The sequence below is a fragment of the Cystoisospora suis genome (assembly GCF_002600585.1).
Source record: "Cystoisospora suis strain Wien I chromosome Unknown contig_5522, whole genome shotgun sequence".
Lineage (NCBI taxonomy): Eukaryota > Apicomplexa > Conoidasida > Eucoccidiorida > Sarcocystidae > Cystoisospora > Cystoisospora suis.
The window spans coordinates 1-13,951 of NW_027158312.1; the positions used below are offsets into that span (position 1 = coordinate 1).

At 54.5% G+C, this 13,951-nt stretch overlaps 5 protein-coding genes across 5 annotated transcripts; all 5 read right to left on the bottom strand.

The window, feature by feature from the left end:
* Positions 1-71: 71 nt before the first annotated feature.
* On the bottom strand, positions 72-252 carry CSUI_009301 (uncharacterized protein; the record flags this gene model as incomplete). The annotated part of the gene is made up of 1 exon (XM_068069417.1): positions 72-252. A coding segment is annotated over one exon (180 nt), but the record flags the coding sequence as incomplete, so codon positions are not given.
* Positions 253-390: 138 nt separating this feature from the next.
* On the bottom strand, positions 391-1,256 carry CSUI_009302 (uncharacterized protein). The gene has a single exon (XM_068069418.1). It carries the CDS (start codon positions 780-782, stop codon positions 621-623), a length of 162 nt encoding a protein of 53 aa, XP_067918603.1. The 5' UTR covers positions 783-1,256; the 3' UTR covers positions 391-620.
* A 4,771-nt stretch (positions 1,257-6,027) lies between these two features.
* On the bottom strand, positions 6,028-6,576 carry CSUI_009303 (uncharacterized protein). Its single transcript, XM_068069419.1, has one exon. It carries the CDS (start codon positions 6,464-6,466, stop codon positions 6,353-6,355), a length of 114 nt encoding a protein of 37 aa, XP_067918604.1. The 5' UTR covers positions 6,467-6,576; the 3' UTR covers positions 6,028-6,352.
* A 2,349-nt stretch (positions 6,577-8,925) lies between these two features.
* CSUI_009304 (uncharacterized protein) lies at positions 8,926-10,989 on the bottom strand. Its single transcript, XM_068069420.1, has one exon. The coding sequence runs from the start codon at positions 10,389-10,391 to the stop codon at positions 10,092-10,094; it is 300 nt and encodes a 99-aa protein (XP_067918605.1). The 5' UTR covers positions 10,392-10,989; the 3' UTR covers positions 8,926-10,091.
* Positions 10,990-11,216: 227 nt separating this feature from the next.
* On the bottom strand, positions 11,217-13,730 carry CSUI_009305 (uncharacterized protein). The gene is made up of 2 exons (XM_068069421.1): positions 13,126-13,730; positions 11,217-11,376 (listed from the first exon to the last, which is right to left on the bottom strand). Exon 1 carries the CDS (start codon positions 13,725-13,727, stop codon positions 13,494-13,496), a length of 234 nt encoding a protein of 77 aa, XP_067918606.1. The 5' UTR covers positions 13,728-13,730; the 3' UTR covers positions 11,217-11,376; positions 13,126-13,493.
* Positions 13,731-13,951: the final 221 nt, after the last annotated feature.

Consider the following 13,951-nt stretch of genomic DNA (forward strand, 5'->3'; position numbering starts at 1 on the left):
TTGCCCCGGGTAGGAATCGAACCCGGGACCACCTGGTCTACAGTCCGCGGCGTTACCGCGGTACCCTGAGCTTTCATAGTTGACGGTTCTTTCTTTGCCACCCGAAGTTATTTTTGACTCCAATTGTGACACGCACAGCGAAACAAGACTTCTCATGCATTCCAGCACAGTAACAAATAGGACGTCATACACGCCAGGGACAGAAAACACGTGGTCACGATGAATGTCCGGAAGGCAATTAGCGTTGAGCATGATGGAATTAGCCTGCGAATAGCCAGATCACGAATCTTAATAACGACGTGCAAGGTATTGTAGTACTTAGGGATTGATTCTGCAGGGACGACTCACAAAGGATCGTCCATACAGGGAGCGATCACTACTGACACCGACACTCCTCTCCCCAGAGCTAACCTCCCAACACAATAACGTATCACCCGCGTGACACGTAATGCGGAGCTCCGGCATTACCGGAGCGCCGAATTACTATTGTGTTGCGGCTCTGTCAGGCATGCTTTCAAAACCAGCTTGGAGTGCCCAAACAACAGGCCCGCCCGGCCGCCGCGCTCAACTCCGTGATACAACCTAGCTTTCCTGGCGCCCCACCGTTGGTGTTCACGTGACTAAACTACGGCCGTCTCGACAACCTTACTGCCTGTCCGACGAAAATAGTTCAACAAACCATCTTCACCCGTCCTCCGGCCGAATTCTGTACTGGTAAGCACGGCGCAGGCCCCACACTCCTCTCCGTAGTTCTGACGAAAACCTACCAGCGACTGACACATAGCTCCTGGCCCATTGCGACTATCTCCATTGGGTCTCTCTGCGCCAGTCACGCTACCAAGAAGCAGCACGAATTACGTGGAACGATGCGGTTGACGCGCCCAACGCGCTCATTCCCGTGGTGCACCCCAGCGCCCGCGGCAACCTCTCCCCAGGTCGCCACGAGAGACAATTAGACTACCGTCACCCCCAGAAAACTTACTACCTGTCCGCCGGCGAAATACAAGTCAATCGGACGCGGTGCTGCGCCCAACTAGCGGCCTGGGTAGTCCTACGCCCCGTCTCTCTACATTTGACCTACCAGACAGATGCATCACCCACGTCACACATAATTGCTTGTCCGATACTACACCCCGGGAAATATTTTGGCATCGCGTCTCGCGGCTCTGCGCCCAACTAGCGGCGTGGGTAGCCCTACGCTCCGTCTCTCTACTTTCGACCTAAAAGCGGGAGTCCCATGGAGTAGCATATGACACCACCGCCTGTGACAACCCCTCTACACGTGTTAGAGAGACACCACTAATCCATGGTGCGTATGCCCAAAGCTTACTGCCTGTCCGCCAACAAGAAATGTCCCAGCGGTCTCTCCAGTCTTTTGGACCATTACTTCAGAGTGTCTGCTCCACTCCGTCACTCTAGTTTAGTCCTCCTGGACACGTGTATCCCGAGAGCAACCAAGTTAAGTCGTCTCCTGCGACCTTACTGTCTGTCCGCCGGAAAGATTTCCAACTTACTCAGTCCCGTGCTGCGCCCAAATCCTGTTTTCGCTAGCCCGTGTAAATCCGAACCCTAAAGTCCTCCTCTATTCCTGACTTCCTAGAAAAACGCATCGCCCAGACATATAATTCTCGGTTCGCACTGCCCCGAGACTAACTTCGTTGCCCCACTCTCCAGCAGCCAACCCAAACACGCCCGACCGCCGTGCTGGACTCGGTGACACATCCCAGCGGCTGCGGCCAACCCTTCGAAGGTCCTCAGGAGAGACGGCGAAACTATGGCCACCTCCAGAGATCTCACCCTCTGTCCGCCGAAAAGAGAACCAACACGCCGTTGAGACCCGTGCTGCGCCCGACACTTGTTTCCTTGAGCGCCGCGTGGATACCCATTTCTGCTCCTCTCCTCTCAGCAGTTCTACCTTCCACCCAGACGCATCATGGGAGAAGGCTGAATTTTGATCACTTCCAGAAATATCACCGTCCGCGGAAGAGCACTTCACAACTCATCGAGACCATGCGGACCGCAAGCCGTGTTCGCGTTAGCCCAGTGCAAATTCGAACCCTACGTTCCTTCACTCTGTGGTTTCAGACACCCAGAAAAATATATCGCCCACGTTGCCCACATGCTCTGGTCTGACAGTGCCCCGAGACTATCTCCGTTGCGCCACTCCCCGCCAGCCACGACTGCGGAAAAAAATAAACCAAATACAAGGAGCAGGCGGTTTCGTGCGACCGCCCCACTCACTCCCAACGTACTCCAGCATATGTGACAACCCCTGCATTCGTACGCACGAGAGATGATTACACTGCGGTCGTCTCCAGAGATCTTACTGCCTGTTCGCCGGAACCAAGTCATTGACACCCGTGCTGCTTGCGGGACCCCATCTTTGCTGCCACCTGTCCACCTGTCACAGTTGGGCCTTGCTTGTAAGTACCCTTCTCTGGATACGAGTGAAACAGTCGATCAGCAGAGATGGCGTGACCTTCATCCCAACAGTGACGTAGAGTTTCAGGTTGTACTAAACTATGGTCACTTCCAAATGTCTTACTGCCTGTCCGCCAAAAGTAATCCATCAAGGCATGGGCACCCCGTGTTGCGCGCAACTCCCGACCGCCGTAGACCCGGGTGATCCCTCACACTCCACTACTCCTCTCCCTAGCCCCCGACTCTTAGGAAGATATATCGTCCCGTGGCATGAAAAATATGCTCCCCAGTATTTCTTTGAGACAAGCTCAGCTAGCCGTCGCTGCGCTCCCTTGCGACAGTCAGGTGCTTTTGCAGCAACGTGACGCACGTGGTACAACACGTAGGCGGCGGCAGCCTTGTATAGGCGATCACGAGCGAAGACCAGCTATGGCCGCGACCGCAACCTTACTCCCTGTCCGCCAAGAAGAAATTACAAAAACGTTTGCGGAACGTGTTGCGCAAAAGTGTTGCTTTCGCTACCCGGGTGTGGACCGTACACTCCTCCCCTCTGTACTTCTGACCCAATAACGTTCATCACTCCGCGGCACCTAACCCCCTCTTTGCGATAAAGGCTGTCTGAGGTGGGCGTCTCTGCGCCAGTCATGCCTTCAAGCAGCGTGGAGTATGTGGAACGAAAGACGCCGCGGGCGATCGAAGGACGCACTCCCATCATGTACTCCAGCGCCTCGGGCAACCCCTGCAAAGGCCGTTACGAGGGACGACTAGACCATGGTCGCTTCCAGCGATCTTACCAGCTGACCGCCGAACGAATGCTCAGCAACACCGTGCCGTGCTCGGAACCTGCGTTCGCTGGCGTTTTCCGGATCTTAACCCTACACTCATTCTCTCCAAGTTCTAACACCCCACCAATGTGACCTGGTCTGATGCTATCCTCAAGACTATTTTGTTGCGCTTCCTTCCGTCAGTCATGCTTTTAGAAGCAGCCTGGAGTACTCGAAACAGCAGTCCCGCCCGCGACCGTCGCACTCAGCTCCAGCCTAACGACTGTGGCGCCCCTCCTTTGGAAACCACACGACACGACAAAACTACCGCTGTCTCGAGAAACCTTACTGCCTGTCCGTCGAAAATAGTCCAACAAACCAGTTAGACCCGCATTCCGTCCGAATGCGGCACTGGTGAGCACGGCGTAGGCCCCACACTCCAATTTGTAGTTTCTGACCTAGGAAAATGTATCACCGACTGACACAAAACCGCTGGCCCGATACTACTCGCTGGAGAATATCTCAGCTGAATGTCTCCGGGCCAGTCACGCGTTCAAAACTCTGGAGTACCCAGAACAACGCGCTTCACGCGATGGGCGAGCTCACTGACATGGTACAGCTCAGCGCCTGCGCGTAGCCCTCCACAGCTCATCACGAGAGACGACCAAACTATGGTCATCCCCCAGAGAACTTACTGCCTGTCCGCCAACAAAATAACCCAGGTCTATGCGACACTCTGCTCGCCCAGGGCCTGGTCTCGAGACCGCCAAGTGGACTCTAACCGACACTCCTCTCGCTAGTCGTAGCCTCGAAAAACTGCCCGCGTCACCCACGTCACACGTAATCCCTCGTTCGTACGCCCGAGAGAACTATGTTGGCTGCGCCACTCTCCGCCTACAATGATTCCAATGCGCTTCGCGCGACCTCCGAGTCATTTCTTCCGATGAACCCTAGCTGTCACACTTTAGGATTCCCCGTAAACACTCTCCTCCATATGTGAGGCAAGGAGTCGGTCTGCAAAGCTAGTGCTACCCTCCTCGTGGGACACACAGCCCCGGGTTGCCTCGTCCACAGGCTGTTCCACGAGGTCCCTTCCCTCGTGCAGTAATTCTCCTGCCAAGGGCACCCTTCAGCTAATGGCGCGTTCAATTAGTTCGTGGCAGCCCGGATTCCATTTCGCGGCAGGCTTGCCTTAAGCACACACTACTGAAGTTCACTTATAAGTGGCCACTACCCGCGCCCACTGACAACACCAGTCTCCGAAGGCTTGGAATGTTCCCGAACACACGAACCCCAAACTGCCGGGAAAACCAAGCCTCTCTCTCTATGGGTCGCGGCTAACACACTCTTGAAGGACGAAAGTCCAAGTCAAGTCACCTCCGGACACAACCAAAGTGCCGGGAAATTGCAAGTCTCGGCGCCTCAGCTGATAGACAGGAGTGGCCTTAAGCCAACTATCTATCCCACAGAACCCGCCCAGGCGCATTCCAAAAAAGACGCCGGAACGTAATTCACGCCGATTCGGTGGCGTCCGGAAACCGGCACAGGAACACCCTTGCGTGCACTACACCGAGAAAATGGAGATTCTCGGTGATATCTCCGCGGCGCAGCAAAGCGTCGGAACGCAACCGGCAACGCCCTAAGGCACTGTTCCAAAGTGAAAAAGGTTTCTCCTGGCCCAACAGGACACATCGCCAAGCACCAGGTCTGCATAAACGCGGTGTTCGCAGGCAAGTCCCGGAGGGACTGCGTAACGCCGGGTCGACAAGCACGGAGATGTGACGGTAGATGATGCCTAGGAACAAGTCACGAGAGCTTCCTGCGATCACACCGAGTATCGATGAAACGTTTGAACTCCCCGCAGGTCCCCTGGCCAGTTGGCAGAAAATGACGGGCGCGCAGCATACACGCCGGTGACACGGCAACAACAGCAACAACAATGGCCAAGAGCGCCCACGCGGAGCAAAATGTAGAAACTCCTCTGTTTATGCGGAAACACTCATTCTTCTTTTGACCTTGGAGACAACCGTCTGAACTGTCCGTTTTCCATGCAGTGCGCTGCCCCAGGGGCAGTTCACCCGCTCCAGCCTCCGAGGCTGCTATATTGTTTTTTTCTCCTCCCCTTTTCTTCTTACACTTTTGAATTGTGCTCAACATAAAAAGAAATAATGTATACATTTTTGTATTACAACAAAAGAGAGGGGAGGAAAAAACTAGCGGGTCCGCAGCCCGTCGGCGTGCGGTAGCTACACTGTCACAAACTTGTGACATACACTCAACTAGTCAGTATGAAGCACTCTGCAAGATAGAGGGCAAGCCAAGAATTACAGAGCACTTTCACAGCAACCTCCGCCACCGATGGTAAGCCAAACACGCGTTACTCAGGACATTAGAAATCCCGAAGTCCCATGAAGCAGCATATGACAGCAGCGCCTGCGCCAGCCTCTCCACAGGTGATAGCGAGACACCCCTTATCCGTGGTGCGTATGCCTAAAGGAGCTTACTGCCTGTCCGCCAGAAGCAACGCCGGAAGGGATCATCGAGACTCGTGCCACGCTCAAATCTCGTGACCCACTACTCCAGGGTGCGCGCTACACTCCTCTGTGTAGTTTGAACCTCCTGGGGAAATGTATCTCGAGAGGTAACCGAATTGCGTCGTCTCCGGAGAGCTTACTGCCTGTTCGCCGGAAACATATCCCACTCATTTAGACCCGTGCTGCGCCCAAACCCTGTAAATCCGAATTTCACACTCCCCTGTATTTTTGACTTTTAAGGGAGAATGCATCGCCCACCGGACACATAACCCTCGGTTGGATACTGCCCGAGATTAACCTTGCTGCGTCACGCTCCGCCACCCCGCCTTCAAGAACCAGCCCGGCAGCCACAATCAAAGCTCCTAGTAACTATTCTTCACTCGATACGAGTGCGGGAATTGAACTCCCCGTGCCCCAATGGTCGGCGTTTAGAAGAGAACAAAGCAGAAGAACGGAACTCAATAATAGCTTCTGTCTGTTGCTTGTCCTGAACCCTAAGCGCGCCAAAAAGATCAGGCCGACGGCCTGAGACTGCTCCACGAGAACGCGTTCTCGTGACGAAGGTTTTAGCAGGGTGGACAAAAAGCACTCGTCACCACTCCTGCGGGACGACCTCCCCCAAGTGATTAACTGCTACACACGCCTGAAATTGCAGTCCGTCCACACGATGACACATTTGAAAGATCGCCAAGCACACAGCGACGGCACGAACGCGGCCAGGGCACTCACCAGGTTATTTGCGGTCATCCCTATCACCTCTCGAAGTGTCCGCAACCGTGCGGCAGCCCAAGAACAACATGACAACCACTGCTCAACATGGCCGGAGTGTTAGAAAGGCTCAAGCAGCAAGAGGCGCCCCACCAGGACATCGCCGCAAAGTGCTCGACCCGATCCCGCCGCCCCCGCAAGCGCCGGAGACTCACGTGAGATAAGCAGAGCAACCACCTCCCAGAGAATTTGCCCTCGGACGCAAATCGCGACCCTCCAAAAGACGGTGAAAAATACTCGCAGGACTCGTACGCGATCCCAATCACAACCATAGCGTCGGGTAAGATCACGACTTCACTCGCGAGTCGCCTCACGACAAAAGACCGTCCACGACAGGCACTACAGCCGACTGGCCGGTCAAAGTCACACCGTTGTGAACCCTGTTTGGAAAAAACTACAGTGAAACAGTGTTGTGCTCTGCGCACCAGCGGCGGAACTGTTCCGTATGACCAATGTATATAACGCGGTGAAATAATGGAACTCGGACTCGAGTGCTACGGACAAAATCATCGTGTCGACAGGAAAAACAAGAGTTTCTTTGTTTGGAGAAATTGCGGCAAGAGAGGGCAAACAGCCTGTGGCTCGCAGGTGAGCCGAAGGTCATGATCGGGAACGCGTGCAGTTTTGACTTCGGTGCCGGATTTCCACATCAGTGTAGGGGAAAGAATAGTCATAGAATCGGCATCTCTTGAGACACTCTGAATTGCGACTCCAGCACGCCGTCACGTACTCTACAGGGAAAAACATAGCTCACCGATAATATCTTCCTGACACAAGCCAGTGTCAGAACGCCACTGACCACCAGCCAAAGCACTATCCCAAAGTGCCCGGATTCCCTCGTGGACACATTCACAAGAGCCAGGGTACCACGACTGTCGTCGACACAGGGGCACGTGCCAAAGCGAATGTGAAATGCGCGGTCGTCAGACACTGGTAAGAGATGGCAGATTCCTAAGGGAAATGACACAAGCGTCCCCAAAACCACACCAAGAAGTGCTAGAGAAATATCTCAGCACCCTCCCTCTCGCTTGGCAGCCGATGACCGGCGCAGAACACACAGGCGGGTGCCACGGTAGGCACGGAAAATCGGAGAGAATCATCGAGACCTAGGAACCACATGGAGTTGTAAACAACTATCTTCTCTTCCCCGAGGCAAACACAGAGGTATTAGAGAACTCCCCTTCTCCTCGGAGACAACTGTCGGAGCAGTTCGGTTAGCATGCAGCCCGCTGCCCCGGTGGCAGCTTACCGGCGGCGATCTCCGACCCGTGCTCGAATGTCCTTCTTTTCTCCTTCACAGTTTTTGTTCCGCCCTAGTTGTGCGTGAAATGAAGGAGAAATACATTCACATATCAAGGAAAGAAACCGGGGAAACGACACTCTCCGCGTCCCTGTGCGGCCCCCAGCGTGCGGTAGGCACACTCAACAACCGGCCAGCACAAAGCGCACCACCTAGACAATAGTAGGGAAGCCTATCTAACGTAGCACTATCATCAAAAATACAACAACCAGGTAGCACAGGAGAGTCAAACTTGCATAGCACATTCCGCACATTCCTGGCCACCGCTGCGAAGCTGCCGGGCAGTACAACTAAGTACACCGGACTGTCGTAGAATATCTACGACACCACGCACCTCGCGAATGCAGGTCAGGGCAAGGAAGCAATAACAGATGGCATATCCCAAAGCGCCAAGACCTTCACAGAATGCCACTAAGGGGTAGACTGAAAGCTGAGATCCGTGACAAACCTCAACCATCGCCACCCGTAACGAGATCTCTCGTCTCGCGTAGTAACTTGTCACAATGAGGCGCGTTGCTTCTACTGACGGCGCATTCGTTCAGCTCGAGACAGTTCGAGTTACAGTCCTAGGCGCCCCGGACTCGCGAACACACCACAGAGTTCACGGATGAGTGGCCGTCCACACGGGCCTTTTGCGGCACCGTTCTCCAAAGCATCACCATATCTCCGCACACTTTCCAGAGTTGGCAAAAACCGAAACCACTCGCCTCAGCTCATAAGCACACCAGATCTAGCATCCAGTATCCGCCAAACCTCTCGGATCCATCTGCCGAAAGTCTAGGTGCACGACTGACCTATTCAGGGGCATGTTGAAACCCCCGCTTCTAGCACGCCGTACGCTACACTAGAAGAGATAAACATCCACCGACAATATCTTATTGATGCAACAAGGCGTCGAAACACCACTGACCACCACCCAAAGCACTACACCGAAGTGCCGACGTTCCCTCGTGGCCGCCCGGACACATTCCGAAGCGCGAGGGCACCGCAAATCGCATCCATAGACACCCCCAATGCGTCTGTGGTAGAAACCGATAAGTGGCCATTGAATGTCGAACCAGAATGTCACAACGATACTCGGAATCACATCCCAATGTGCCGAAGGGCAAACCTATGGCACCTCCAGAAATCTCACCCTCTGTCCAGCAAAAGAACCAACAGGCCGTTGAGACCCGTGCTGCGCCTGACTCCCGTGTCCGCGAGCGCCGTGTGGATCCCCAGCCCAGCTCTTCTCTCTGCAGTGCTTCCTTACACACACAGGTATCACAGAAGACTAACTCGAGGCCACTGCGAAACCCTGTCCGCCAACAAAGTACTTCGCAACTCATCGAGACCTGCCGGGGTCCCAAATTGTGTTCATGCTAACCCAGTGCAAATCCGAATCTTACACTTCATCACTCTATGGTTTTATACCCGAATATATTATCACCCACGCTACCCGGAATCTCTGCTCTAATACTACCCCAAGACTATCTCCGTTGCGCTACCCGCGCCAGTTACGTCTACGAAAGAGAACATCCTGGAGTACGGTCTCGTGCGACCGCCCCGCACACTCACCACACATTCCAGCGAATGTTTCAACCCCCGCATGGGTACTCGCCGGAGACGATTGAACTACGCTCGTCTCCAGAGGTCTTACTGACTGTCCGCCAGAAACAAGTCACTCACCCCCGTGCTGCTTCCGGATCCCGGTTTTGCTGCCACCTGTGAACCTGTCACAACTCGCTCTTTCTCGTACGTACTCTTCTAGATACGAGTGAAAAAAAAGCGGACGTCGTTTGTCACAGACAACAAACGCTCTGCAGTTAACAGGTCAATCAATTTTCAAAAGCCCTCAGTCAAAAACGCGGAAGATCCAACGTCACACGCTTGGGCTCCGAGCTAGGGTTGTCTGCAGCCAATTACCACACGGGACCCTCCGGACACACCTGCAAACGCCGGAACACACCAGCAGCCGACTTGGAAACTTCCGCAGACCTAGCACCAGCACACCCTCATCTAGGCTACACTGGGAAAGATAAAACCTTATCTGTGACACCTCGGCGCAACAAAGCAACGAAACGCATTCAGGCTGTCGCCAGGTTTGGATTACTGACGGTGCATACACTAGTCACGTCCCGGAGCTTCCCTCTCGTCGCAGAAATTTCCGAACTCCCGCGAGTTGGCCGACCACTTGGTTTCGGGGATGATTGGCACATAGCATGTCGGCCAGTCACACACAGACCGGGGAAACTCAAATTAGATGGGACCGAAGGCGGCATCCGAAGCATTGTGAGGAGAGTGCCAGCACGATCCGGAAACATATTACGAAGAGTCCACAAAACTCTTCTTTGTTTCGTTGCAGACAGCCTCCCAACGCCGCTTCGCCGTCTCGCTTTCTTCTCCCTTTTCCCTTTTCACTCTCCAGTTGTCCCGAACACCGACGAACACGGAGAGATACCTTTGTACTGCACGAAGAAGCAAGAAAGGGGCATCGCGGCCCCCGACAGCCTCTAGCGCTCTCTGCGGGGAGCGCCGTGCAGTCGGCATACTCGAAAACTGGTGAGGACGAAAGACGTCGTCAGCGACGCAGAAAAAAGAAAGCGAGGCTTCCCCGGAACACATCCCGCATTAATGTTAAGCCAAACAAGCATTACACGGGTTGGTTTGTTAGCCTACCTGGTGCCTGTACAGCCGCTCCAACCCCTGTACTCCGCACCGGGGAGACCCAGAAGTGTCAGGAAGCGGCCTATGACAAGACCCTGTCCTCTACGGTCCGCCCCCCTGTAGCTCTAACCAAGCAAAATATACCGGCCAGGCGGGACACAATATCCAGTGCGGTACTGGCCCGAGACTATCGTCACTGCACTTCCTTCTGCCGGGGCATGATTTCAGAAAACTGCATGGAGTACGTGGCACGACATACCCAGAATACACAGCAGCGACTGCGCGACCCTTGCACAGGTCTTCAGGAGAGACAAGACAACGCTCGCTCCACGGAATCGTACTGCCTGTCCGCCGAAAAACGATCCAGCAAGTCACTCTGCTCTCCCGAATCACGTCTCCAGTAGCCCCATGTGGGCTCTAGCCGGACACTCTTCCTCTCGCTACTTACACCTTCGCAGAAACTGTACTACCTACAATGCACATAATCGCTGGACCGAGACCGCGGCCGCAGCACCCACTTCCATAACACAGCCCAGCGCCCGTGGCGGCCCTCCCCTTGGTGAGGACATGAGACGACTACACGATGCCCGTCTCCAAGACTTACTGCCTGTCCGACATTAATAGTAAACCTAAACCCATTTAGCCCGCGCGCCATGCGAATCCTGTACTGGTTCACCGCGCTCTTCTCCTCTCTGTGGTCGCGGCGTCCTACGAATACCTAGCGCCCACGGAACCGCCCGGTGCAGCACTACCGCTTCGAGACGATCTTAAGCGGAGATCTCTGCGCCAGTCATGCTTCCAAGAACCAGAGTGAATCAGTGAACAACACAACTCGTGCGGCCGCCGCGCTCACATCCATGATACCCCCCCTCGACTGCGGCAACCTTTCCCAACGCCATCACGGGAGAAAACTAAATTATGTGGCGCTCGGGAATCCTACTGCCTGTCCACCGAAAAATAGTCCAAAAAGTTCCTGGGACCCGAGCTGGGCGCAAATCCCATCCCCGTTATCACAGTGTTGGTCTCAAGCCTACCGCCCCCCTCTCCGTCGGTCTAGCCTCCAAGAAAATGTACGCCTTCGTGAGAATAATCCCTCGTTCGTGACTACCCCGCGAACGACTTCGTTGCGTGTCTGTGCCCCAGCATTGTTTCCAAAACCAGCCTGGTGTACTGGGTACGATGCCCGCCAGCTGTCGCAGTTAGCAATCCCCGTAGGCACTCTCCTCTAAATACCGGTGGAGTCGGTCTGCAGCGCTAATGCTCTGCTGCCTAAATGCCACGTACAGCCCCCATCTTGTCTCATCACAGGCCGTGCCACGAGATCGTCTCTCTCGTGCGGTACTTTCCCGCCGCAGAATTTCCTCGCTTCTGCTGACGACGCTTTCACCCAGGCCGTATCAGTTTAGATTCCGGTTCTCGTTGGCAGCACACCAAAACATTTGCACGTAATGGCCGGTACACACGGAAAAGCCACCTTTCCAAAGGGTTGGCTCGTCCCCGGGCACGTCCCAAAGGTGTCGGGAGAACCACTGCCGCTCCCCTCCTCGTCATGTTCAACGCACTCCCGAAAGTCAAAAGGCGAATCCGAACCCCAACACAATCCAGAGTGCGTGGAAATAGTGCCCTGAGAAACCTGAACCCAGGGCACTATTTCCACGCATGACAGGGAACAAGCTACCGCACTGAGCACTACGGATACATCCCCAAGTGTAGGGACACACATCCAACCCAACCGCCCAGAGTTAGTACGCTGTTCGCAAGAACCCCTTTCTCGTATGCTCAGTGAAGAGAACCTCCGTCCGCTGACGGCTCTCACATGGAAGGATGCCACAGCCACGCGAAGAATGCAAGCAGGCGAAGCAAAGAATTCAAACAGCTGAGATCTGAGTTCCACACAGCCAGTAGCGTCGCGCGTCAGCCTGCGCATATGTAGGAAACGAATATAAATAACGACGCGCAAGGTATACATAGTACTGAACAGCTGATTGTGCAGGACCGAGTCACAAAAAATCGTACCTACAGGAATCGATCACCTGTGACACCGCCAGTCTTCTTGCCACTTGGCAGCAGATGACGGACTACCAGCATGCACGCCGGTCACACGGCCACCACGCGACAGTGAAGAGCACAAAGCCACCCGTACGAAGCAGAAGCCTCTTATAAACACATCAGACACACACAACAAAAGTCGAGAAACACTGTCCCTTCTTCTGTCCTCGGAGACACCCGCCTCAACCGACTGTTTTTTTTTCATGCAGCGGCCTTCCCCCACGAAAGTCTTCAACAGCTTCTTCGTTCTATTTCTTCTCTTTTTCCCTTCTCACACTTCGTAATTGTGTTGAAACCGGAAAGGAAGTCTGTGTATATGCGTAACGGCAAGAGAGCCCGGAGAAAAAAAAATTCACCGCGTCGCCGGCAACCGCCCCGCGTAGCGGCCGCCGGAGTGCAGTCTGCGCACTCAGCAACTAATCAGTACGAAGCCCGTTTGCAGGATAGAGGAGGGGAAACCAAGAATTACACAGCACTTCCAGAGCAGTCTCCACCGATGCACAGCCCCACACGCACGCGTTACTCAGGACGCACTAGAAATTCCAGGAGTGCCATGGAGTAGCATGCGACCCGAGCGCCTGTGACAGGCCCTCCACAGGTGATGACGAGAGAGCACTAACTTGGCGGCTGCGCTCAGGCTTACTGTCTGTCCGCCGAATAAAAATTCCACAAGCCAGTGGCACTCGTGCTGCGTCCGTAGCTCGTGGTCATTGTGATAGAGCTGTGGGCCCCGGACCTACACTCTTCTCTGTCGTTCTAACGTCCTTGGCCAATGCATTACCCCACTCCCTCTGTAGCCCTAATTTCCGTGAAGAGTAGGTATCACCTACGTGTCACAGAATCTCTGGTTCGACACAACACCGGAACTGTCTTCGGTTGCACATGTCCTGCTCGTCATAAGAAACCAGCCTAGAGTACGTGGTGCAACACGCTACGCGCGACCGTCGCGCTCACTCCCACAATACACCGCGGCGGCTGGGCGATCTCTCCATAGTTCCTCACGAGAGACGACTACAAAATGCTCGCCCCCAGGAATCGTACTGCCTGTCCGAGAAAAAAAAAGTTACTGAAACCGCCGCTGGAACCGGATACCAATTTCGCTAAAGCCGTGCGGGTCCCATCCTTCTCCTTCATCTCTGTGTGTTGTTCTGACCGAGAAAAATGTGTCACCCGAGTCATACATAGTCGCTCCTCCGATGCTACCTCTATCCCCGTCGGGCTTGACCTCGACAAACACGCTTCCATTACCAGCCCGCAGGCCGCCTTACAACACACCCCGCGCGACGGCAGCGCTCAGTCTCTTGATACACGAAGCCGCCGTGTGTATCACATGTGATCGCTCCCTGTACGGACGATCCTTTGTGACTCGTCCCTGCGCAGTCATTCCCGAAATTATCGTCACGTATATCTTGCAAGTCGTTAGTTATATCCGTGCTCTAGGTGTGCGCAGGCTACTTCCATCATGCGCA

Bases quoted from the DNA above. Each gene is read 5' to 3' on its own strand.
- CSUI_009302 (XM_068069418.1), bottom strand. From the start codon at position 782: ATGTGTCAGTCGCTGGTAGGTTTTCGTCAGAACTACGGAGAGGAGTGT.
- CSUI_009303 (XM_068069419.1), bottom strand. From the start codon at position 6,466: ATGACCGCAAATAACCTGGTGAGTGCCCTGGCCGCGTTCGTGCCGTCG.
- CSUI_009304 (XM_068069420.1), bottom strand. From the start codon at position 10,391: ATGTGTTCCGGGGAAGCCTCGCTTTCTTTTTTCTGCGTCGCTGACGAC.
- CSUI_009305 (XM_068069421.1), bottom strand. From the start codon at position 13,727: ATGGAAGCGTGTTTGTCGAGGTCAAGCCCGACGGGGATAGAGGTAGCA.